At 42.4% G+C, this 27,634-nt stretch overlaps 1 protein-coding gene across 13 annotated transcripts in view; it reads right to left on the bottom strand.

The window, feature by feature from the left end:
• Window positions 1–24,923, bottom strand: part of KALRN (kalirin RhoGEF kinase) — a 508,727-nt gene extending 483,804 nt beyond the window's left edge. For 2 of the 13 annotated variants that reach the window (XM_082234887.1, XM_082234888.1), the window contains exon 1: window positions 24,625–24,896. In XM_082234887.1, the coding sequence (XP_082091013.1) occupies window positions 24,625–24,628 (4 nt within the window). In that variant the 5' untranslated portion in view covers window positions 24,629–24,896. Of the gene's footprint in view, window positions 1–3,299; window positions 3,491–24,624 lie in introns of those variants that run through there. The other 11 variants (XM_082234875.1, XM_082234886.1, XM_082234889.1 and 8 more) reach the window with 8 other exon arrangements.
• Window positions 24,924–27,634: the final 2,711 nt, after the last annotated feature.

The following is a 27,634-nucleotide window of genomic DNA, read 5'->3' as shown; positions in this document are numbered from 1 at the left end:
AAAGTTAAGTTTCTGCAGCTTGGAGCAGAGGAAGGGGGAGGAAGAGCTTGTGGTGGGCACTTCATGGGCACCCTTGGACCTTTGCAAGCATCTGATATGAGCACTTACAAAAGTGCATTTTGGGGGAGGAGTAGGATGTTTGTGCATCTCCAAGAGCAACATATCCTGCCATCCCTCAGAGCACTATCTGGAGAACAAGGTGGTCCCTGATCATGAAAGAGTTGGCAAACTATAACTAAGACTTCACTTAAAAACTAACTATGGTGCTATAGAGCAATGAGCCACAGTCTTTTCTAACTGCACCAGTGGAAATTTTCAGTGCAGAGGTTATTGTTTCTGGATTAAAACACAGCATTTAGTTGTTTATGAATGCTCGCTGTACTAGAGTTACTTCCTTGAATACTATGTTGACTGCTAGCATCTCCTCCCCCTTCCATTTTCTGGTATCTATTAACACTGAGAACGGCAACTCTAAGCACTCAGAACACAAGCATACACAAAGCAAAGAGCCAACAGAACAAGAAGTCTCCCTAGATAAATGGAATTTTTTCCAATAAGAAGAGATTTGATTTTGCCATGCTTGGGCCCACAGCCAAATGCCTAGATCTGTCTTTCACACTCACTTGCTGTTGTTCATGATTCTTTGTATTAATTTAAAAGTCTGCCTGTTAACTTATCATTACAAACAAATGATACTTTTTTGCATCTATGAATTAATAACAAATTCTTGTGTGAAACTAAATCAGAGCATGTACAAAAGTGCAATGGAAGGAGAAGCTTCTCAAACATCAATGGATATGAATGCCAAGAAACCTTCCAGGAAATCCATGGGGCACCTAAACAGGATTATAATCAAGATTATTTTGGTATAGAATTTCTGGCAGAGCAGTCAGAAAAGGAAACATCTGATCAGAACATTATTTTTAGTAGCATTTCTTGCAGAAGAAGTGTCACTGAGTAGTTACCTAAACACACACTCATAAATAACTTTTGAATGAAAAGCCAACAGTCTGTAGAAATAAAGGCATGGAGTGGGGGGTGGCTGGGCTAGAGAAAATTGTTTTAATAGCGTCCATTAAACCATGCACAGCCCAAAGGCACTTGCACACCAGAGGGCTATGAGAAATCTATAATTGCTTTGCTTGTAGCCTTCTTAAGGTATCAACAGGCAAATATCCATCAGCACCGTGTGGCTCCTGAGATATACACACAGCCAGACCTTATTATACTTATCCTCTGAGATCAAAGCATATTCACATAAATGGGGTGCAGCCTTCCATGGAGGGCAGCCAGGGGGCCTGTCATGGATCTGCAGGAATAAACTTCTTGAAAAGTTTGGGCGATGATGCGATTGTTCTGCTGTGGCTGGAGGAACACTCCGCGTGACTGATGATCAGGGCTGAACCAAAGCAGGAGAGAGAGGCAGCTGGAAAAGCAAAGCAGCTGTAGTTGCAGGAGTAAAAAACAGCCTCGGTCTGGAAGGGTCAAGCCTCCATCTAAAGGGAGCATTTAATCCTTTACCTTTATCCTTAATTAAGGCTCTGCCAAGTTGCCTGTAATTCTCCCCCTCCCCATGGAAGTTCTGCTAGTGGAATTGGAAAACACTGGAGGACTGTGAGGTGGGGTTTTTTTTCTTAAACTTTCATCAGAGCTAAGAACAGAATTTAAGACCAAACATATAGGGCTCTCCTGTGTACATGCAAGTTTCACAACCCCCCTCCCCCCTCATGCTCTCTTCTGATGTAGGCGCAGCTGCTTGTATTCAAACTTCTGCTGTTATGTTAGTACCCTCCTCTGAAACCAGAGAGCAAACACCAATCCCCAGGACACTGAATTACATCGTGACATGCCCTCTAAAATCACCTACTGAAAGACTTTGCCTGGAAAGTTCACAGCAGAAAAGCCTATACCTTGCTGAAAACCAAAAATCCACACCAGCGAGGTCTTCACGCACATATGAATGCAAACACCCACAGCTACACACACTGGTTGGTTGGCTAACACAGTGCACAAGCGGAGCCTGGAGCCAAGGAGGGGGTTTATGCAAAGATTTCATCAGGGATAATCAAAGGGAGACACATAGCACTAAGATGTGCAAACAAAAATAGGGACCTTGGTGCAATTTCAAACATGCCATCTCGACTAAAAGCACAGATTTGTTACCTGCAGAATAGGGAGGTGGAGAGGGGGGTCAAATAGGTTCCACAATAACTAATTATGCTCCCTGAATACTCTCCTCCCCACCCACGATCCTCACTCTCCTTACTCATCCAGCGAGGTACCATAGATTGAGGCAGCAGCTCAAAGATGGCTAATATCTAAGCCTCTGGCTCCATCGCCAGACCCAACCTGTACACCAGCCAAGCTTTAAAGGCGTATTTAAGAAGCCAGCATCTCTCCTAGTCTACACAACAGGCACACACCATCATTCAGCCTCTCGTTCGACTTAAGGCTGTAGGTTGGGGAAGATTTCGTGATGCTTTAAAGAGCCTGAAGTACAGCGGGCGATCTGGAGGGGTGTGTGCGTGTAGTGGATGGGTTGCAACCAAGCCTGCTCTCAGGTTTCCCAAAAGTGATCGAAGATCGCCCCGTTCCTGTGCGAAAAGCGAAACGCAGCATTGTGGGTTATATGCTGTATAATACGGATGAACCACTAGCCATGAAGCCCAGGAAACTCAACATATATAGGTTTCATCCCATATATATATGGGATGAGACCAGCAGGACGGAGAGCGAAACATCAGTCTGCTTTGCCTCGTACAACGGACTGACAGCCAACAGTTTGCCCCCTTCCCCCCTTCCAGATCCGTGGAAGCAACCCAAAGCCCAGCGCACAAAAAGCATCGTTGTGCCTGGAGACAGCGGCTTCTCCCTCGAAAGTGTCTGTCTGTCGTGCCAGAGGAGCGGCGGGGGGAGGGCAGGGGGGGGTTGGGATATATATACAGAGGAGACGATAAGTGGGTTTGGTTTGTGGTGGTGGGTTTTTATTTTTGTCCAATAATTACTGGTGTGGGGGAACAATGTAGGGCGGAAAACGAGGCAATGAATCCGAGGAGGGGATCAATTGGGGATCCCTTTCCTTAGGGGAGCCCTCCTCCCCCCCAAAAAAAATACCCTCCCCCTGCTTCCCTCAAAACAAAGGGACTCCAACACCACACGCTCCGCAACGTAAACCATCACCCGAGATATAAACACACCACACACATCACCAAATCTCGCCTCCAGGTCTCGCCGGGGCGCTGGCAGCCCAGCCTGTCTCCCCAACCAGCCGCCGCCGCCGCCGCCCCTCTGCTCTTTACCTGTTCGGAAAAAGGCATCCACCTCGGAATCGGGAACTGCCCCTTCCTCCGCTGCCCCCTCGGCGGGGTTCATGGCTGGGCTCGGGGAGGAGAAGCAGGGGGCTCAGCAGCAGCAGGCACGGCAGCAGCAACAGCAACGATCCCGGCGGCTGGGTAACATCCAGTGAATTGGGGAGGAGGAGGAGGAGGAGGAGAGGAGAGGAGAGGGGCGAGAGAGAGAGAGGAGACACACACACACAGGCCAGGAGGAGGGAGGGGGAGGGGAGGGAGGGCGTGTAGGGAAGAGAAAGCAGGGAGGGGAGGGATGGAGGAGCCTTCAGCAGCAGCCAGCCCGGGCGAGCCCCATCCCTGCCAGGGGGTCTGCTGGGATCTTCGGCTACTCCTGCCTGTCCTCGGGGGGGGGGGTCCCCGCCTCCTCCGCCTCCTCTTCTTACCCCAAAGGCGTGTACACACACACCAGTAGCGCCTCACGCTGCGCCCGCCCCCTCTCCTCTCTATTGTTCAGACCTGCTCTCTGATCGTTCTCTCTCTCTCTCCCCCACCCACCACACCTCCTCCTCCTCCTCCTCCTCAGCTTTTGCCGGCGATCCCCCTTCTCCTATTTGTTCCACGCGTGATACTCTCCCCCCACCCACCCAGCTAAACAAACAAAAACCCACCCACCCGAGGTAGGGATATACACAGAGATGACAGCTCAGTTTTCCCCGGGCGCCACCGCTACCACCCACCCGTCCCCCCGCACGACAACACCCCCATCTCTTTTTTTAATCCTCATTGTTGCAAAGCAGCTTTGGCAGGACTTCCTGAAAGGAGGCAGGAAAAGCTGGGAGGCGACGAGCCGCGTAAAGGAAAAGAGAGGGTCGCGTGCGCTTGAGGGAGAGGGGAAGTGCCCTGGGCGAAGATCAAAGGGGCTTCCTCTCTCTCTTCCCCTCGCCTCAATCCCTGTAGTTCGCTCGGGCCACCTTCCCTGTCATCGCTGCCTGCCTGCCTTTCTTTCTCTTTCTTTCTTTAGCCCACCTAAGCTCCTCTCCCCCTCCCCACCCTTTCCATCCTCTGATGATTCACCTCCGCTTGCCCTCTCATTATAGAAGCAGCAATTAAAATCCTTTCCTACTTAACCGGAAGAGTAACAAGCAAACAAGAGGGTGTAAGAGCTGGGCAAGGTTCAGGTGTGCAAGGAAATCCACGGTGGGCAGCCAGGGAGAGCGACGGGAGGGGGGTGTCTAGCTAAGAAAAGGGCAGGGAACTGGCTCCTGTTGAATTTCAGAGAGCGAGAGGTGGAGGGAGGCGGCAGGAGAGCGGCTCCACAGACGTCACTTTGGTAATTGTTGCAGACTGTTGTATCAGTTGGTTTCCAAACAATAATTAGGGGGCTTGACAGTTTCCAGAATAGGACCTGAAGTTCCATTTCTAAAGATGCCCGCAAAGGTTTGTGTGAGAGAGGAAGTGGAAAGAGAAAGGGAGTGAAAATACCATGTTTCCAACAAGTCACTCCCCCCCATACTTCCAAGGTAGCAGCTTTGCAGCTTAGAATTCATAAGAAGAGCTGCCTGTGGCATCAACACTCTGCATCACTTGTTCTGCCCATTTCCACTCACTTCCTTCCCTTTCTATATCAAGTGAGTGAATTTCTGCCTCCTAAAGGCTCCCAAGATGATGCGTTTAGACATCATCCCAAGATGATGCGTTTAGACAGTGGAGATCAATATTTTTATGAGGGTGGGGGAAGGTGCCTCTGTAGCTCAGCCAGGCCAGGATTACATGATGGAAGCACTTGGAAGTACTATAAGTACTCTGTCCCAAAAGACTCCATATAAGTACTAGTTGGAAAGATGCATACATATTTACACAGGACGGAGTGACACTGGATAGTGTAACATCATAACAGACTCTGGTTTTTCTGTGTTTTATGCTAATCTTGCTCCGTTCAGGTCAGTAATGTGTGCCATTGTAAAAAAATCTACTGTTAGATTTCTAAAGCACTTGGATACCTTCAGGGGTTGTCAGGTATTTGTACCCAGCTGGAGCATCTACCAGTATTTATTACAATGGCTTCAGAAGTATAACACCCACCCATGCCCACAAAAATATTTAGACATCACAGAAAGGTTTAGAGGTTGTGAGATGGGATCAAACATTTGCTTCTTGCAGCAGTATCCAAACTGCCTTGTACTATTTAGTAACAGTTGCCCTGGCTGTAGAGTTGGACACACCTTTCATATCTCAAAAACTGTTGTCTGGAGAAGAGAATCCAACCAGTGGTTGGTAGCATGACTGGCTGTTGTGGAGAACCATTGTAAAGACATGATCAAAAGACAAGACTGGGGTGATATACCCCCTCTAAACTACCCCCTTCCCTCCTCCATTGTTGAAATCGAGAATGTAAGCTGCTGGTGAGCAAGGAACTGGCTAATTTTGCTAATGCTACTTTATAAAGTGCCATGTACATAGATGCTGCCGCTCAATAAATAATAAGTGCTTGAGCGATAAATTAGAGGTAATTAAGAATATAGGAATAACCTTGCTGGAGCAGACCAAAGGCTCATCTAGCGCAGCTTTTTGCTCCAACCAGACGCCTATTGGAAGACCACAAGCAGTACATGTGTGCAACAGCACTCTCCCTAATAAATAAATAAATAGACTTCCCCAATAAATGCTCCCCTCCTCTTAATTAGCATATTCTGAATTCTCATAAAAGCTCCCCCACACACACTACATTTGCCTTATGAGAACAAGATTTACGGTCAGAAGCTATAAGCTTATGTCATAATAAATCTTAGTCTTTCAGGTGCCACAAGACTGTTAGTTTTCTAACTTCCAGTCGTTGCTTGTTTTGCCATGTGTTCCTGTGTCACCTCCGATGTGAACAACATCCTAATTCTAGTCTCTGTCATGTTCCTGGCCTGCTTAACATAGCGAGCTCCATACACTGTGTCCAGTCTCCCGAGCTCTCCAGTCAAGCCTGCTCCAGGTACCAGGAGAACTGAGCTTTGGTGGGTGAATGCAAGGGGCAGAGCCTTCCCAATTATGGCAGCAACATTGTGGAATGCCCTCCCCAGGGAAGTCCACCTCGCTACATCTTTGTGTACTTTTCATTACTTTGTCAAGATGTGGTTCTTTTAGGGAGCACTTTGGAGGACAATGGCAATTATAAGACTTTCCTTCTGCAGCAGTGATAGAAAATGGCAAATCAGCCTGACTTTTTATTATTGCTTTTAAAAAATGAGTTTTGTTGCATTTTTGTATTATGAACTTGCATTTATTATTTTATTGCAAGTCACTTTGAGTTCTTACAGGAAAAGAAGATTGAAATAGATAGATAAGCAAGAATTCCACAATAACAATCAGCTTTGGTTGATCTTCCTGATTCGGCAGTACAGCCTGAGAGGCTATGCTGCACTGACATTTGCCTGGTTATACTCCAGGAATATCTGAGGCTGCCGGTGGGCTCCAGTCATTGCAAAATCTGCCCCTGAGCACAAAGGCCTCACTTCAGAGCCATGGTTTATTGGTAGAGCACATGCTTTGAATGCAGATGATCCCATATTCAATTCCTGACATTTCTAATTTAAATAAAAGGATCGGCTAGTAGGTGACAGGAAAGACCTTTACTTGGACCACTGTCAATCAGAGTGGCCCATCCTAGACAGACAAATGATAGTCTGATCTGGTATGACAGCATATTTACTGATCCTAAACATTTCTATATAAACAGGTGTGCCTTCAGAAGGAACTTCACTCACCACTTGCAGAGGGAGCAAACAGAGAAAAGAAAGACACTGTGAACTGTAAAGGTGCCATCCAGGAAAGGCATAATAGGCAGCATCCTTCACCATATTTCAAGCAACACACTTTTATTCATTTGAAACACATGCATTTCCTGTTATGATTAAGTATAAATAAAAAATTAAAAAACTTAAACAATTATCTTAAAATTAAGGTGCCACTCAATGTTCATGGGTGAACATTTTTTTGCACAGCGGGAGACTTTGGCAAGAACAATAAAAAGGTCCCCAAATTTCGTGCCTGACAGACGCCTCCCAAAATTTTGCCTTATTGGCAGTTCATCCACACTGTTCACTACCTGTTTCAATTCTTTTTTTAAAAAAGTGTCTTCCCCCTGACCCTAGCTTTATTATCCCCCAAAATGCAATCCAGCCAATCACAGAAAATGATGTGAATGTGATGACATCATAAGGCCAAACAGCTACTGAGATTTAGCGCTGTGACGACATCATTGACGGCAAATGTAACCAATTCAGGGAGGTCAATGCTTTGTGCCTCTCTCAATCTGGATTGGCAGGGAGGATAAGAAGTGCAGTTGCTATGACAGCTGCTACTTCCTCCTCCTAAGTAAGATGGGCACAACTACACAACCCTTTTCACAGCTACTGCTTAATACTGAATATATTAAACTTGGCCTTTCCCTTTTACCCCTCCTGCTGCATTCTGTTTTCTCCCTTCTTATGGCACCACCTGGAAGGATAGATAAATGTCGTTTACTGGACCAACATCTCAATAACCTTCACAACACTGCTCTTCAAATGAAAAAGGATTGATTTAAGAGGCAATAAATCTGGTTGCGCTGGGTATATGAGAATGTCACACATGTGCTTGTAAAGGACTGCTGAGTATTGCTGCAGACCATGATGTGGTGATCTACTTCCCCATCCATGGAAGATACTGGGGAAGTTAGCTCACTGCCCAGTCCAGACCTCTTGAACTGCTGCAGCTGTGAAGATGGCAGAGGATGGAGGCAGAGCTGGACCAAGGAGAACCCAGGGAAGGAGAAAAGGCAGCTGGAAGGCATCCCATGAGAGATGAAAGTGGAGCGGTAAACCCCAGTGGGTGGTATCAGGAACAAACTATCACAGACTGGGGTGACCAGAGTGTCCAAGGAGAAAGGAAATTAGAGCAGAGGTCAAGTGGAGAACACTATTCCTAGCTATTTCATTACTTCATTATTTATTTATTATTTCATAAAATTTATACACCATTTGATTGTAAAAAAACACACCCTCAAAGGAGTTTAAAAATTGATGGGGGGAGGGAATCAAGAAAAATTTGCAAGCATACTTTAAATCATACAAAAAATATGATCTTAAAATAGATTAAAATTAGCTCCACTTACTAAGCATCTGGGGAGGCTTGTCTAAACAAGAATGTTTTTAACAGAAAGCTGATGAGGGCTGTCTGAGGCAAAGGACAAGATGGTACTCCCCCTCCCCATTCCATGTCCAGAAGTTGTTCAGCTAGGGTTGCCATTTATCTGGCTGAATGTCCGGGAAAATCCGGACTTATGGCAGTTCATGCTGGCACTGCTGCTTTTGGGCAAAACTTTAAAAAGCTCAATAACTTTTCTGTCTGGATTTTCACTGTTTCAAATACAATAACCCTAGCCGGGCAGCAACAGCATCCTCCTGAGAGCAGCAGTCTCTCTTAGGGGCCACATCACAAACTACATGGCCCTCACGGTTCTGTCTTCCAACAGCTCTCCATCATTTCTACTCTCTGCCCTGAAGCTGCGCAGAAGGTACTGTAGGAACACAGCACACAATTTGTAATACAGGCAAACATTATATGCTGGACATATTTATATATCTGGAATTGAAGGAACAAATCTGATGCAAAATAAACTTTTCAAGATTGCTTTTTTCTCTTGCTTTGTATTGAAATATAGAACAATGTTTGCATTACACTGTGAAGGACTGCTGGTTCCCAAGTGCAGTAAGAACTACAGCTAACTGAATCTGACGATGCTTACTGGAAATCAATGTGAACCTGTCTTTTAAATTTGGATATTCCACAGTACTGATGAGATTCAAAATTATTCATTCCTTTATTTTTAATCCCTGTGTAGCTTTGGTCTATAGAACTGGCTGTGCTGGAAGGAGTATGCAAGAGTCTCTAGCACACTTTTCAAGCTGGTCATCTCCCCTCTCTGTATACAGTGGTACCTTGGGTTAAGTACTTAATTTGTTCCGGAGGTCCGTACTTAACCTGAAACTGTTCTTAACCTGAAGCTCCACTTTAGCTAATGGAGCCTCCTGCTGCTGCCACACCGCCAGAGCACGATTTCTGTTCTCATCCTGAAGCAAAGTTCTTAACCCGAGGTAATATTTCTGGGTTAGCGGTGTCTGTAACCTGAAGCGTATGTAACCTGAAGCGTATGTAACCCAAGGTATCACTGTATTGCCATTTCAGAGAATCATGGAGCAGTTGATGGTAACAACCTGCCCCCATTGTTCACTTTATCTGCCTAACCTGGGTTGCCAAGGGCTCATCCCACCCATCCAACACAAGGGAAACAAAGGCCAGTTCAAAGTGAGACTGACCTGGCACTCAATTCTTCCATTGCACTGATCTGGATCACATGACATGGTAAGTTAAACTATGGCTTAGTGAGACCATGCAAATGTGTATGCCTCCAGTAAGGAACTTTGTTCTTCCCTGGTCCTTTTTTACTGTTGCAAGACTAGTTCTTGGCTACATACCATGGTTAGTGGGGAGAGAGCTTAGCCCCAAGGCCTAGTTGGGATTGCACACTATGCCAAACCTTGACTTAGATCTACAAAGCACTATAGTAAAAATGACTAAGGAGGAGAAAAGTGGCTGAGAGCTCCCAGAACCTACATGTTTGAGCAGCCTTACTAAGCCATAGTTTGCTTTACCATGCTGTGCAAAACAGTTCACTGTGACTAGAGCTTTAGGCAAGAAACAGGCACTGAATGCTCAGCATTACCAAAGAACACAACCCGTTAACATAATAGCAGCTAGCCTTTCCTTCTGGTTATAAGTTAATTTTCATTGAAGAACATGAGAATAGATCAGGTCAATGTTCCATCTAGTCCAGCATCCTATTCTCCCACTGGCCAACCAGATGCCTATGGGGAACCTGAAAGCACTGAGCTATAACGAGAACCATAAGCTGTCTCCCGCATAACAAAAACAATGCCCTACTTTCAATGTCACAAAGGTTTCAGGTGGATTTCAACATTGTGCTCTTCCGATTGTTCCATTTGCATAAGCATTCTTACTTGGTAGACAGAACAATTCCTCCTCTCTTCCCCCCCCCCACGGTTCTAGGGATTCTCCTGACCCCCTCAAAGCCAAATTCAGGGACATAGGGGTTGTGTAGTGGGGAGAGAAGAGGGAAAGCCTTGTTCTGCAAGTGAAAGTCCTTGAGAAGTCCTTGAGAAGGCAATACCAGAAACATACTTACTGAGCAGGAAGATGGTATATACATGGAGTGTCAAGTGTCTTATTGTCAGTTTTTCTTCTTATTAGTCGTGTGCTCACTCACAGGACAATCAGTGTTCTATTTCCACACATGGAAGTTATTACCCTGAAATTATAGCAGTTACTACCACCAGTGAAGCTGTATGGCTTCAAACCATGTGAGCGTGCTTGGCAATACAAACCACTTTAAAGTTTAGTGTCACTGCTGCTAATTTTTTATTATTATCATCATCATCTTGCCCTTCACCCTAAAGTCCCAGGGTGCATGGCAACAATTAAAACACAATGTTAAGAACATTTTTAAACAACTTACAATCTCAAAAGTAAGGTGGGTATAGCTCAAGTGTCAAAAGCCAGGGTCATGTAGTAATAGTGGTCATGTAAACAGTTATGATGAATTAATGACACCAGAAGCCAGGGCTGGCTCTGTCATTAGGCAGAGTGAAGCAACTGCCTCAGATGGCAGAGCCTGAGGAGCAGCACGCCTCCTGCGTCAAATAAGCTAGCCTACTCTGCACCTCCTAAGGTAGTTCCCTGCCCTCAGATACAGTGGAATATATTGTCCCATTAGCAGTGTCAGAGTAAGATTCAACTGCCAATCCAGGCAGACTGCGGGTGTGGAATTGGGCAGAAGGACCACCTTGTCCTTCAACCTCAGGCAGCAAAATGTATGGTACTGGCCCTGCTAGAAGAATTCTGCCATAACCACTGTCAAAAGACAACTGGGCCATACTACTGCAAACTACCTCAAGACAAACATGAAAAGACGTTAACAATTTGGAGTAGGATTTTCATCTCCATTAATACCAGCAAAGAAAATGGCTTTATTTCACATTGACAGCAACAACTTGAATGTAGTCACTTGTCACTCTAAAAGCACAAATAGGGTTCAGTAGGGACAGCAGTTTTGCTGTTGTTCACAAATGAGCACTTAAATTACTGAAAGATTCTTTTGTAGCAATCACTTATTTTTCTATAATTACTATAATGAATATTCGCATTTATGCTGCAGAGCAAAATACAAAGTCATAAAATTAATAAACAGAGGTATGTATAATCTGTCTATCTCCTTGATGGGCTGATGCGTTTAACTATTCTAGGGCAAGGGTTTCAAGTATTTTTCACTTTGGGTATATCAGTCAAAAAAGCTAAAATGCAGCACTTAGGATGGCTCTCAGTGACAGCTTTTAACATGAAGTATCAATAAAAAGCACCATAAATATATATGAAAAGGTCAAAAAGAATAGGCCTTGTTTTCTTGCAGCATCAGCAATCCTCCACAAGTAAATTCAATAAAATCCCCATACTGTCTACTTCTGGAGTAGTTCTATTGTCTTCAGTGGAAAACCTCCAAGACATGCAGTTTTTATTCCACAGTTTCATGCCTTTACAATTGCCTAACTGGTAGCCACCCCGTAAAAACAATGACTTTTTTCATAACAGCACACAGTCCTGATGAATTAGCAATGCCTTTCTATGGAAACAATTGCGAAGGCCTTGGTTTAAGCGGCATATACCATATTTTCCGTCTATAAGACGCCCCCATATATAAGATGCCCCCTATTTTTGGGGACCCAGATTTAAGAAAATGGGGGGAGATGGCCCAGACTATAAGACACCCCCTAATTTTTGACATTATTTTTTAGGGGGGACCTAGTCTTATACACAGAAAAATACAGTAATTACTAAGAACACCATGCTTGCCAGGTTTTATATATCACATAGTTTATTTAATAAGCTACATTTGCAAAGTAAGTTAAGACATCAGCACGCAAGAAATGAAGAGATCTGGCAATTCTGAGAGGCACTGGATGGCTATGATCTATCAAACACAGAAGAATTTGGTTCTGAGTAAATAATAACAATAGGATTATGCTGAAAAGCTACAGTCCTATGCACACTTGGTAGTAAATCCCACTAAATTCAGCACAATTTGTTTCTGTAAATAACCCTTCCACAGTTCTGCCAAGCTAGATTATGAGAAGAACTGAATAGAAGAGTACCAGATAGGTCCTTGAGGGTGAGAGGCAACATGTAAGGCCTAACTAGTAAAGAATAACAATTTGTCTTTAAAAGCACTACCAGTAATCATGAGCTGGACTCTGCTAGCTTTATGAAACAAGGGAAGATGCCTTCCTTCACATCTTGCTTTTCTGAAGGAATCTTGGCAATGCAGGACACAAGGCCTCCTCACCTAAGGGAGGCATTTTGGCAAGCTTTTGGGCAAGCTTTTGGGCACAGTTTCATGATATCCCTAGCAGAGATGCAGATTGCAGTTTAAGGGCCAAGGGGGAAAAAGCTATTCTGGATGGTGAGGGATTCCCTTCAAATATTAGAATTGGGAAATGAAGCCTACTTTCTACAATAACCTACTTTGATGTCATGCCAGCACTATGCAAAAGCCTTTTTTAAATTTTCTCAGGCATGTTAATTTGTGTGTTTTTACTGTTGATACTTGGGTTTTAGCCTGTTCTCTTACTTGCTGTTTGATTTTATCGTTGTTGTTTTATAAAGCTTTTATTATTGTTTATTTGTGCTGGTTTTTTTATATTTTACTGGAAGCTGTAAGATTGTTTTTGAAGGATGACGTATAAATACTTTAAAATAAATAAACAGATGAATGCTTTAGATTTATTGGAGAAATAACAAGGTGATTACATAATATCAAATCTCTCTAGGAAGCTAGTAATAAATATGGTGTAAGTAAGGGCAGATGCCATGTTGGACCAAGAAAGCAAAACACATGAAAGAGATGAGAGACTTCTAGAAAGTCAAAGTACAGCATTTGTCCATCATGCTTCCACTGCATGTCAGTGAGCATGGAATCAAAGGCAGTCATCCGAGTAAACAGCACCCCTTCCAAGTGTCCCCCACTTCTCCTCAGAACCCTTTGACCTTTTTCTGTAACTGCTCACATCCATTTTCATTCAGTTTTGTCCTGCAATGGACAGAGCTTTGCTGTTCATGCATAGCTACTATACTGATGCCTATACATATGTGGTTAAACCAATATCATTTCATGTTCTGCCATTTTAAAATAAATGCATAAATAAATAAAAATCTCTCAGTATCTTTGTGGATGCTCTTGTATATATATCAGCACCCGAACGCCATTCATCCTTCCTTGTTTTATGGATTACCATATAGAAACTGTATTATTTTTATTGTTTCATTTATACTGTGTCCTGCCTTAGGTGCACAATGTGATAAAAAACGATTAACAAAATCTATAGATAAGTAAACCGAGTGCCCTCCTGAAATTCCACTTTTGTGCAAACTGGAGCATTTCAGGAATGCAGTGGCACAGCATAGTGCCACTGCCACTTACCTGGGTGGTACCAGGCAGGGCAGGATAGTAGTGAGGTCAGAACTTCGCGGGCACACTGGTGCAGTGCTAGAGGGCTTCACACAGCCCCAAACTCAGCTTTCCCTGCCTCACCCCCACAATAGCCACATAAGTGGCAGTGACACAGCACTGCCCCACTAGCTCAGCTACACCTGGTGCCAAGACACACCCCAGTATTTCAAAAGCAGAAAAACCACAGTGTGTTGATGAAACATGTATACAGACTAATTTACAGAGGAGCTGTGGGGGAAAAGAAGAACCTTTCAGACCATGCCTAGAAATAATGGGACAAACAGAAGCAATCATGGGACAAAGGGGAGTGTGGGTGAGCCCTTAGTCAGAAGACTGGGTAGTATATTTGCTCCAGGTTTTGCACAGTGCCACACACAACTGACTGCCATCCTCACCCACCTTCGCCAAGAGAAGTAGCATACTACTGAAAATATGCAACCAAGATAGGGTAGGATTAAAAAGGTAAATGGACCCCTGACCATTAGGTCCAGTCGTGACCGACTCTGGGGTTGCGGCACTCATCTCGATTTATTGGCCGAGGGAGCCAGCGTACAGCTTCTCGATTTATTGGCCGAGGGAGCCGGCGTACAGCTTCCAGGTCATGTGGCCAGCATGACTAAGCCGCTTCTGGAGAACCAGAGCAGCACCTGGAAACGCCGTTTACCTTCCCGCCGGAGCAGTACCTATTTATCAACTTGCACTTTGACATGCTTTCGAACTGCTAGGTTGGCAGGAGCAGGGACCGAGCACAGTGCCACCCGCATCTCAGGGTAGGATTATTCCACCCTAAATGCAAAATGGGGCTTTGATAAAGTACAGCTAGATTTTTATTTTACATGTGTTGCTCACTGAGTGACATTTATATGTAGTTTCTGTAAAATGCTTTTTCTATTAAGCTGTAAAATGTAAATTTGGACCTCAACTGTACAGAACAGAAAGTCTCAGGAAATGGTATAACAACTTCTTTCATTCTGCTTAGTTTCGATGAAGGTAGGATTGATTGACAATCTTTATTACTCAACAGCAGTTGTTCAGTGGCCTAAGGGAAATAAGCCTGAGCTCAGTTCCAAGTAGACAACTGTCCAAATTACAGTATAGCATAATCACAGTTAAACCTTTTTTGACAAGTCCCACCAGTGGGGCCAAGAGCCTAAAAAGCAGAATAACATGCTATGCTTTGAACTGATATTCTTAGGTCAAGTTTACTTTCTTTTCACACTAATATTCCACCATTCTCCAAGGAGTTCAAATCCTCATACAACATGAACTTCACAACAACCCTGTGTGGTAGGTTGAACCAAGTTGTCTCTCTTCTGAGCAGGGATTTGAACAAGGGTCCACAGGTTTGCATAAAGTGTACGCCAATTCATGTTAAATGTTCTTGGGAGAGTCTCCCAATACTGGAGTGCTTTCTGGAGCAGAAAGTCCTTGAACTAAATGTATAGAAGTGTAAAGGTCAGATAACTCCCTTTAAGTTCTTCTAAACAATTTCATGCCAAAGAGAACCAATATATCATGAGATCCTTGGAAGCTACAGGTAGAAATTGCACCAACTTTTCTCCATTTTCAGATTTTCATTCGACCTTGGCTGAAGTATCCAGAGATGAGCCTGGCACAAAGGTTCCACTAAGGACATCTTTGTGTTCAATCAATGTGAACCAACTATGCAGCAAGATGGTAGATAGAGTGGGCAGGCTGGTTCTTTGCCTTTACACTCTGTCCCGACTATAATATTGCTGATTACTGTTAATATTACTGAAGCATAAAGGGCATGCGTTGAGCAGTACTTCAAGCATAATTTCAGAAATATGAACATTCCCTTTCATGCAAGGGTGGGGGACACTGGTATCTGGAATAGGATAGGCAGAGGTGCCATGGCAGAAAATTGATACATAAGTCAAGTTATTTGTCACTGTCAACATGTGTTATTTGTGCCAATTCCCATTCACTGGAAATATCACCATTGATGCTCAACAAAGTATTCATCTGCACACAGGGAAGATACTGTGTATATTTGAAATGTGAATTTCTTCCTTTGAATTGCTGGCTGGCAATGCAAAGGATCTTTCTTTTCAAATGAGCTGCTCCTTCAAAGGAAAAATGTTCCTCTGCATCATCTGATGTCATTGTGACATCAGGTGATTGACAGTGCGGGCAGCCAGCTACAAACACAATTGAGGATTATACTTTATGCATCTGAAGAGGTGAATTCAAACCCAGAAAATCTTATGCCATAATAAATTTGTAAGTCTTTAAGGTGCCACAAGACCTTTCATGGTTTTTGATCCAGCAAATGACAGTCTTTGACTAAGTCCCAATTCAATCAGTGGAACTTAGGTTACTCACAAGCGACAGAAATCCCATTGATTTCAATGGGACTTAATCAAGATTACAAATGCAAGGCTCATATCAATGCAGTTATGAGCATGTTTTCTTAGAACTAAATCTTATTCTCTTTGCCATGGCTTACACACTAGCAGGGCTGGCCCAATACATTTTGTTGCTTGAGGCAGAACACGGAATGACACCTCCACACACACATCAAGGTACATAGTACTAAAGGCTGGTCAAGTTATTTTGACACCTCAGCCAATACATCCTCAAAGCATCTCTCCCTGCATGGAAAAATACAATTTGCTGTCCTTTCATGACATCTAACATCTTTCAGCTGCCTGGGGTGACCACATCACTCTGTCTAATGATAGGGCTGTTCCTGCTCACAGGTAGCAGTATGCAGAATTCCATTACTTTCCTTTCCAAGTAGTTGTGCATGGGATGGCAACACAAGAACAAGCTTTTCCTGCAGTGGCTCCCCATTTGTGGAAAGTTTTCCTCAAGGAGGTTCACCTGGCACCTAAAGATATATAATGAAGGCGCCAGGCAAATACATTCCTCTTCAACCAGGCCTTTGGCTGATTAGTATTCTATAGGCTTTTAAATGTGTTTGTGGGAGGGGGAGTGTTGTTTTGTTGTTTTGGTTTTAACTATTTATTTGTGCTTTTGCCTTGCATTTTTATCTTGTGAACCGCCCTGAGATCTTGTGATGAAGGGCGGTATACAAATCGAATTATTTATAATAATAATCCAAAACATGCCTGTGAGAGAGTAAGTCCAACTAAATTCAGTGGTGCTTACTTCTGAGTAAATGTGCATGAGAGCAGGCTGCATGTCACACAGTCTCTGATTGGCTGGGTTGTGTCCTGCATTTATAGGCATGTATAGCAAGAATTCAAAAAAATCCTTCTTAACCACTAAATTGAACAGTGAACACTGTTTTATTACCACATGCATTCACTTGAGTGTGCTTGTAGGACATTAATTTCACACATGGCTGGGCATAAATACAAACCTGGTTTCCAATTCACCCTTACAAAAGATGTGTCAATTAAAAAAAGAAAGAAAAAGTTTCAGTCTTGAGTAAGAGGGCAAAAAACCTCAGTTTGCAGATATACTGAACGAACTGCATCAAGTCTACCAATTGTGTAATTAATCGGTTTTAAAAGATACACAATGATCAGGAAAATAACATGTACAGTGGTACCTCACAAGATGAATTCCTCACAAGACAAAAAACTCGCAAGACGAAAGGGTTTTTTGTTTTTTGAGCTGCTTCGCAAGACGATTTTCCCTATGGGCTTGCTTCGCAAGACGGAAACGTCTTGCAAGTTTGTTTCCTTTTTCTTAACATCGTTAATACAGTTGCGACTTGACTTCGAGGAGCAACTCATAGAACGCGGTGTGGTAGCCTTTTTTGAGGTTTTTAAAGACTTTGGTGATTTTTGAAGCTTTTCCAAAACTTTCCCGACACCGTGCTTCGCAAGTCGAAAAAAATCGCAAGACGACAAAACTCGCGGAACGAATTAATTTCGTCTTGTGAGGCACCACTGTATCTTAGGGTGGACATGTGAAAGCAACCTAAAGAAATCTTAGAGATTAGTGGCCTAAAAGTGATAGAGATGCTGCCTTTCTAAGAAAGCAATGGCTACTTCAAGACTACTGCTATTTTGTGGGTGGAGTTCAATTCTGTGCTGGTAAATTCAAGTTAGGTTATTAAAGTGGATTTGGTGCTCTTGCAAAACATACTTCTGCTGCTTCTTCTTTGAAATGGCTTTTGTGACAAGGGAAATGATGAGGAAATGCACTGACAAGTGTGGGATAGCAACTGTTTGAAGCAATGTCACATAACTTCCCTACAATAAAGCAGGATGAATGCTCAATAAACATCCAACACTGTATAAATTCCCAATAAACTTTGGGGATTGTAGCCTATTAAATTTTACTACAATAGACCCATTGTAATAAATGGACCTAAGTTAGTTGTGTTTATTAATTCCAATAGACTTACTCTAAGTATGACTAACACTGGATAAAACCCTGTGCAAACAAATCAGGCCAAATCCTCAGTAAACAGGTCATCCAGGAGTGACTTATGTGGTTAGTTAGTTTCGAAAACCCAGCACATCTTCAGATTTGCTGAAGTACAGATGGTAAGATTTTGCCATTGCTCCCCTCCGAAAATGCTTTGTCTGATGCATTTAAGATAGCTGCATTAAGAATGACCTGAAAACTTGTGAAATTCATTGTCAACAATGTGGTTTCACTAAACCGGAACAGTGCAACACTTATTTGTTTTGCTATTTGAAAATCCACAGCAGATACTGTCTGACACCTACAGGCTACCCAGTGTGGGCAGAATAAACTTAGGCAGAGTGGAAACGTTCCCAGAAATCAACATTCTCAGTCAATTGTAATTCTTACAGTGGTGACTAGCACACTGATATGTCACTGTTCCAGACACCTGCAAGCTAGACTACAATAATGATTTAAATACTAATTAGTGCTGCTCTAAACATACTACTAGAGTCAGCACAAGAGAAAGAACGATAACCATACAAAATTTGCAATGGTATATTCAAGTCTCCAAGATAAAGGTACTGCTTCAATTACATCTACCTTGTTTTGTTGCCATAGTTGCAGCTAACATCCTTAAGGAAGCTATTTGAAAGTGCCCTCAAAAGAGGATGTCCATTATTAGTTAGATTTCCCTCTTACACACACATAATTTTTCCATTTCCGTCAAATTTCCATAGACCTCCTCTTCCAAACAACCACCTGCTTAGCTGCTACATATCTCTGCATCCTTACTCTAAAAAGAAACTTGGGCAACAATTAAAATTAGAAAGTTTTTAAAAATACAAATCTTTAATATTCTGGACATTACATGCTAGGGATTTGTCTCTTTAACAACATGCCCGCTACAGAGAGAAAACCAGAGGGGAAAATCTAGAAGGTGATAGGACTTTGCTGAATGACTAGATTATCCTTTTGTAACCTTGTACTATTCTCAATTGACAAGTCCAGAAAAATCTAATACAGTGGTACCTCGTACCACTTTAAGTACTTAATTCGTTCCGGAGGTCTGTTCTTAACCTGAAACTGTTCTTAACCTGAAGCACCACTTTAGCTAATGGGGCCTCCTGCTGCCACTGCGCCGCCGGAGCCCGATTTCTGTTATTATCCTGAAGCAAAGTTTTTAACCTGAAGCACTATTTCTGGGTTAGCAGAGTCTGTAACTTGAAGCGTATGTAACCTGAGGTACCACTGTACTGTATAAGGAAAATAAATATGGGTCAGGTGTATTATAACAGTTTAAATTACAGTTCAGCGTAGGTGGAACAGATTAAAATGTTCCATGTAGCCTAAATTAAGGCTGATTCTAGATAGGGGCTTAATTTGTTACTAAAATATCACAAATGGATCATTAACACTTATTAAAAATTATTGGATTTCTTCAGAAAGAGTAAATCCATATTAAATGGGGCAAAAAATTAGGCTGGGATTTTGATGCCAATGACATCATGTGGACACTACAAAAATGTTCCCATAAAAAACACCTTCTGGAGCCCGCTCCCCCCAGATGTTTTTTGCTTCCCACTATAAACCATAGTTGTCTCCAAAATAAGACCAGAAAGCAATGCTATACAGTATAGGGCTGAGCTGAAATAGGACATAGTTTGCAAGCATTTTGCAGCTCCCCTCAAACACCCTGTGTCTTCGGTGAAGATGGGGAGGAGGGATTTAAAAGGACGTGGAATCATGGAAGCATTCCTATAACCAACACTTCCTGCCTTGCCATGCTGCAATGAAACCATCATAGCCGGAAAGACAAGCGTAACTGTGTTGCCAAGACAACTGGGGACAATACTCTGCGTCTTACTGCACTGCTATGCTACCCTATGGTGGTTCCACAGTAGCACAGATATACAGGGAGCGTCACTCCAGTTCCTTAGCAACAAGGATACACCCCTTCACAGCAGTCTGAGCTTGACTGGCCTCAGTGACATCACCACATAACCAAATCTCACTGGTTATGGAGTGCTGTTATGTCACTGCATTACGTAAATGAGTCCTGACTGGTTGACAGAACACCTGGGGAAGAAACAGTAGCAGAGCAGGACGCTTAGAAGGTTTCAGACAATAGAAAGTCCTCTCCTTTGGGGGTGAAATTTCAGCAAAGTCTTGGTACTACAAAAGTGTAGAACAGTTTAAGGGGGGAAAATTATGAGCAAATAATATTTTAACCATGAATTCAAATAAATGAAAATGAATGCCACATTCTGATTCTAACTTTTGGAGCAATGAGTGAAGTAAGTCTTATGTAAACATACAAAGGAGTGGATTGAAAGAGATTTCATTTTAGAACTAATTCAGTAAGAGGAAGGAACAGCTACTATTTGAAAATACAGCACTAGCAAATTGGGACAAACTCCCTAAAATATAGAACAAGCCACCTTGAGCTTTGAAAGGGCAATAGGTGCAGAGTAGAATCTATTAACATGCTTCTGCAGTAGAAAGGCTAGAAATTGTTAGATGAAAGGGAGGGGGAATACATTTGTCACCACATTGCTTACTCCATTCTAACTTTTTATTATCAATTTCCACAGAAGGTCAGCCTGGTGCCTATAGTAGAAAATCGCATAAATTTATTGGCCTAATGCCAATGGAGTTAATGTTGCTAAGCTTATAATTTATTTTCAAAATCCAAACCGACAATGCAAAAAAAATGCAAGTTAAGCTGGCAGGAATCTTTGCAAATAATCATTGTGCATTAGTTATATATGGAATTTTACATGGGGCCAGTGCCTGGGGAACTATCAGCAGAAGCTTTAGATCTAGTGATGGCCCATTCTTAAACAAGATGAGAATATCAACAGCTGCAGCTCGTCTCACCCCTACATTGCAAGCCCCCCTCTTCTAAAAGTCTTTATCCTGTCTTTCTCTCCCAACAATGGTGCCTCTCCTCAAGGCAGGGATATAAAAGTACAAAAGCCCTATCTACTTTTATATAAGCCTATGTTCCTCACCGGAAGGCCCTTGTGGTGGTGGCAAGCTACACATTGTGAGCTCAAATTATTAGTTGAATGGATGAGGGGGAAATGCTGCTGCCCCACCAAAAGAAATAGTGTCTCCAGTCAGACCACTTGCCCCTACATTTTCCTTTTGGAGGAAGCCCAGCAAACAACCTAATGAAATGGGCAATAACAGGTAGAATTTATATAGCAAGGAAGGGAAGAAAAGGAAAAAAGAGAACTATGTCCAACACAACTATGTCCTGCCTTTGGTTTAGAGAATACTAAGTTGGACAGCCCATCTCATTTTAAGATCACTTCCTATGTTCTCACACTAGGCCTTTATGCAGATGTATAGAGTGAATTGTAAAATTCATGGCAGATCCCACAATCCACTCTGGAGTTTTGGTACAATATAAATCCAGATTCTATAACCCTCTCCAGTGACTTGATGGAAACTTTTCAGGGAGTGAGATGAATTAATGAGTGCTACTCATTCCCATTATCAATCCTTATGCCTCCTTTTAAACATAATTTTATTTTTTTAAAAAGCTTTATTCAGTAACATAAGGGTGCTTTTTTTGTTTACTTGTACAACAGCAAATAACCACTTCTAAAATCAGCAGTCTGTAGTTACTGCGCCTTTTCTAAAGGCTAGGATATATAAAGGAGGTGATTATATAAATAGGACCAATATAGGTTGCTGAAGAAGGGTGCAAGCTTAGCTGATTTTACAGAGCTTTCAGTTTCAAAACACAGCATAATGTCATAAACTTTGTTTTCATTCCACTCTGTCCAAGCAAGCAGGTTTTGTAAAACACTAAAGTTTGTAGCCATGAATGTGGGATTCATTTAGTTCAGCCAAAACGTCTTGAACAAATAACTCCTACTCTGGAAATTATTTTTTAACGTGAGTAGCCTATTAAGATTCTACATCCATGCCTAAATACAGGGGAATGCCAGTACTTTACCACATATGCATTTCTTGATAAGTAATGATGCCTGTTTAAACACTAATAGGAGTCCATGGAACTGCTGTTAAGTCTATACACACCTTTCTGTTTTAACTCAAACATTAAACTTGCTATCCACTCTCCTAAGAATTACCTTCTGGCCCCTCCTCTCAGATCTGGCTATTTGGTTTGGAACTTCTCATTTAGATTATTGCAATGCACTCCACTTAAAAATGAATTAGAAGCATACTGTAGACGGTTAATAAGTACAGCTTTCCTTATCATTGCATCTCCATGCTGGGGGAAAGCAGGACCAGTTGAATTTCTGCCTGTAGGATTAATTTGTTAAACCATTCAAGACAAAAGCAGCCTTCATGATGTAATCAGCTTTGGTCAGGGACTGCTACTTCAGTAATTAGAACCAATTAATTCATTGCTGTGCAAATGAATAACACCTTCCAACAGAATCTAAACAGCACGAGATCTTCACAGGATATACCTAATAACTTGGAATGTGGCTTTTGGCTCCAATGACAACAAATCTGAAAGAAAAGCAGAAATCTGGCTGAACATGACCAGGAACACATGTTCATTGGATAAGAGCTATTCAGCGTGAAGACATTATAACTTGATTGCCAAATTAGTAAATGTGAAGCTTCAAGCAAGTTACTAGGGTCCAAAACACCTTTTTGAGCAAAAGAAGAATTTACCTTACTAAATACTCTCAAGCTGTGTGTGTGTGTGTGTGTGTGTGTGTGTGTAATCTGAATTTGCCATATTCTCTAAAAATATTCTTTCAGTTAGGTTGAGCTGCCAGGCTACAACCAAGTGAAAGCTCATTTACCTCAATGAGATTTACCTTAAAATCTCTTGGTACACTGGGAGACAAGACAGCTGTGGCTTCTCCCACCCCATTCCTTCATCAGCCCTATCATCTCAATCCCTTCACCCGATCTGACTCCAGGTGTGCTTCAAAGGAGGTAGGGGGAGGGGAGAAATGATCTAGGATGGGAACAGGCAGCAGAAGTCATGGCTACCTTGGGAGATTTAAAGTTATAAGAACGTTATTCAGGTTTGAATGCAGCAATCTTACAATCAGATGAACAGCCTGTTCAGCACTCGGAAAAAGGGCAACGCCACGAAGCAGAGAACTACAGCTAGTTTATACATCTTTTTATGTAACTTGATTAAATTAGTGAGGCCCAGGTGGATTCTAGGACTAAAACTGCCTGATATGAAACATTACCCATGCAACTTCCAATTAAATACCTGCCTAAGCAATTCTTACCATTATTTGTAGATGCTCATCAGTTTGCTGAGTGTTAATGTACACTAGTAAAAATGATTACTTTGTAAAAGCCAATGCTACTATTTTAAAAATAAAAAGGTTGTTTTGAGTGTGTGTTAATTAACCACTAAAATTATATGAATGGCTGGACAAATTAACAGGTTTGACCACATAACTGAGGGTTATTTCCTTCTTATTTTGACTTACATGGGAGAAAATCCCACGAAGTGCAATGGAGCTTACTTTCGAGTAGACCTGCACAGGACTGCACTGTTAAGAGTCTGGTCACTTTATCACTTATCAACTCACTGCCCAGTGGACAAAGGGGCTGTAGCTCAATAAGAGACTGTCTGCTTTGCTAGCAGAAAGTCCTGCATTCAATCCCTGGCAATTCCTCCAATTAAAAAAATAACTAGGTGGCAGGTGATGTGACAGACTTCCGCCACCCACAGTAGACAAAACTGGGCTAGTGATGAACAAATAATCAGATCTGGTAGCATTTAAAACAGCTTATGTTTCTATGTAACAGGCCCTCAGAAACTATCCCTCAGGCTCATTTTTTTTTAAGCTAGAATATTCTGTTTAGATTAGGATATTCTGAAAGATGGTCCTTTACAACACATTAAAGCATTTTCTAACACTCATCATAGCTGAAGTTTTAAAGATTCCAAAATGTGCCAGAGAAACAGACTTTAAGAGTCTGTGGCCGTTGGACAGTGAGCTGCTATGAAGATAAGATGCCAAGGTGGAAAAAGAGGTTCCTATATTTTAATCATCAGGCAAAAGGAGAGTATCAGCAGCTGTGGTTCTTCTCACCTCTGCAGGATAAGTGGCACCCGTCAAGAATCCAGCTTCTATATAACTATGAAATATATGGCAGTCAAATCCCCTTTGGTATACGGTCACTCTGTATGAGGAAACTTTCAAAATGCAGCACAGAGGTTAAACAGGAGAAACTATCTCACAGTGCAATCCTCTCACCATGTCCACTCAGAAGTAAGTCTGATTGAATTCAGTGGGTCTTACTCTCAGGTAAGTGGGGTTACAATTGCAGCCTTAAGGAAGAAACTACCCACAGGAACTTGGCATGTGGGGCAAAGTCTCCCTCCATTCCCAAATAAAGATTAAGTTGACTTACCCATCCTCTGATATTTTCATCAGCTTCAGTCTTTAAAAATCTCTGCCATTAAAGGTTGGTTCCCTGAACCACATCCACTTTGCAATCATTCCGGGGGTGGGGGGCACAAAACAACCCAAAGTGCCCTTGTAGAAATTCTTTACAGAGGTGGGGAGGGGGAGAGAGAATCTTCTGAGCAGCCAATCAAGAAGCGTTTGCCAAGACTGTACTCCGTACAAAGCACATTTAGCTTTGTATTCAACAATATGCTCTACTAATAGTTAACATAAATCATTAGGGTAACTTTACAACATAAAAGACCAAACCATTTAATCTGGATTGTTCTTTTATATATCCCCCACTTTGCAAGGTTGCCATGCAACTGACTTGTAGCTAAGCAGCAATAAGTAAGTGACGATGCTATTGCTCCCTCTAGTGTAAATATGCATTATTATTTATTAAATTCATAAAAGTCTAGAAGCAATAATTTACCACCCCAGCCAGCAGAAGGAAACCACCATGCATTCCCCAAAGACCAGAAGAATTACTTATAAATAACTGCTGCACATTAACAGGTTTGCCTGCTGTGTTTTTCCTGGTGTTTGGGGTGGCCCCCTCTTTGAGAATGTTTCTCTGTGTAAGTTCACTGACACTTAAACAAGTAGTGCTGACATCCATATAATGGGCCAAGTGCTTTGTAAAAAGGAATCAGATTCTGAGCTAGCACAGATCTGCTGAATTCTGTAACTGGGACATCTTTCACCTTTTCAGTAATTTCCTCCTTTGGCACACAGTGAGTACATGGACTTCTTCACCTTTTATAAGAAGAGGTAGTGGGTGGCAGTTTCATTACACAGTGTGCAAAATAGTTCTTGCTGCACATGTGCGCAATTTAACAACCAGTCCTGTGAACCATCTGCTTCTCTGGCCATGCTATGTGATGCTCTTCCTTCAATGTGCTTCTGAAAGGCATATCTCGGTAACTAGCAAGCAGACAAAAAGTTAGAGCCTAGTGCACTTCCTCTAGAGAAGGGTCTTTTACCGTTCGTGTTAAAGCTATGAATTAGGGACTTGCTAGTTTCACCTTAGCAATGAATGAACTGGCTGTGTGTTGTGCATAGATCTATATTTTATATCAGCCTGACATATTTATATGTTACAGTAAGAGTTGTACTGCTACAGATATAACCTTAGGTGGCATAACCTACATGCATCTATGGGTCAATGAAACTAGCTTGATAGGAATCAAATCAAACAGATAGTTGGACTGTCATTGGATCTGTAAATAAATGTTGTAAAATTTGTCTCTGGTGAACAAATATTACACCTTTTGTTACCTATGGGTGAAAAAGTTGTGTGTGCTGTTTTGTGATAGCATAGGGTATATATCATTCTTCAAGATTAGTCTTCCAAAGTGAAACCATGTGTGTTTCTGATTTAAACTGAAATCACTACCTGCCTGGTTGGTTTACTCTATGGAGGTTGGAAACTCTGGCATTTGTGGGGCTTGTACTTTGAGGAACCTCTTTAGAGACAACAGCCAGAGATATATACTTCTATTTATGCAAATCAGCTATAGAGACTCGCCTTAGAGTTGGCCACGCTGGGGAAATCGATTTAAAGCAAGCTATGATAAAATCTTACATTGGAGTTTGTTGAATTAATTGATAGTTGGGTTACTCACTATAGTTCTTTTGGGAGCCATGGGGCCAGGTGGCTACATGGTAAGGAATGAGACTGGAAAAGAAGAAATAACTGTTTGCTTAAGAAGAAAATATAGAAGGGCAAGTCTTTTGCAGCTTATCATGTTGGCACTGAAAACCATGATGCAGGAAAAAGAACCGGATAGTAGCCTGTAAAACACAGTGAATGAAGCAGTGTATCCTGAAAAGTAATTTATGCAATGCAGGACATTAGCACAGAGAAGGAGTCAGACCACCATGGAATTAAGAAGCAAGTTTGCTTTCATGCTAAGCACAGGAATGAGATGTTGGAGAACAGTTTTTTCTCCAGGATCAGTTGGCAGAGAAATCTTGTATTGTGCTAGAAGGCAGGAGTTGTGGAAATGCTAGTGTAAGGGTGGCCTCAAAACCCACAGTACTCATACCAAACTCTACATGGGACCAAGGTTTGATCAACAGCTTCTTATCAAGCACAAGGTGGTTCCCAGAGTGTTGCCTTTCCCCCCCTCACTTGTCTGTCCAGAGCTGTTTCCTCACATTTTTCCTTGAGCCTGCTTCTTGAACTCAGGGTAAGGACCAGTACTGCCCTCATGCTGGGTGACTTACCCTTATACAAAAATCAGACCCAAAAGGGAATTCCTTGTAGACATAGCCTATGAGATTTGACAGGAATCTCAGAATCCTGCTGTTCCTAGAAGCTCTAACTTCATTACGCCACCTTCTCTAGGGTGATGTCTTCTCTGTACCAGGTGGGGTTGACCAGGAGAGTGGTACTGGTCTCTGCACTATGATAAGGTAGCTAATGCAACACTTCCTCTGCTCTTCACAGGCATCTGATTCAGCCTCTATCCCCAGGACCCTCTCCTCCACACACAGGGCTTGGTCCATGTCTCTTGGCCCTTTTTCCTTTTATCCATTTGTTCAGAACCCAAGAGCATCTCCCTCCAGCTACACATTATAGGTCATATTTCAAAGTTCTTTCACCACTGGAAACTTTTTAGTGAGCAATTAGAGTGACACAGAGAAAGAAATGGACATTATCATATACAAAAGTGCAGGAGTAAATGCTGATGTGCTGGAGTGAACTGTAATAGTCCCCCTAGCCACGCTTCCAATGAAAGTCTAAAACACATAAGTAACTGCAAGGAGCTTATAAGTAACTGAACCTCACAACTGATCCCTACTCCCATTCCCAAGTCAGAGGTGTTAGGAATCTTGAAAGAGAGGCACTTTCCAGAGTTTGCTCTCTTCCTGCTCTTTGAGGGTCTGGCTTTCTGGAGAGCCGAGGTGGCACAGTGGATATGCTGCTTGTTGAAGTGTTAAGCATGCCTCCACCTATACTCAATCTG

Source organism: Podarcis vaucheri (assembly GCF_965113315.1).
Source record: "Podarcis vaucheri genome assembly, chromosome: 1".
Classification (NCBI taxonomy): Eukaryota; Metazoa; Chordata; class Lepidosauria; order Squamata; family Lacertidae; genus Podarcis; species Podarcis vaucheri.
This window is presented reverse-complemented; position numbering and strand designations above follow the sequence as displayed.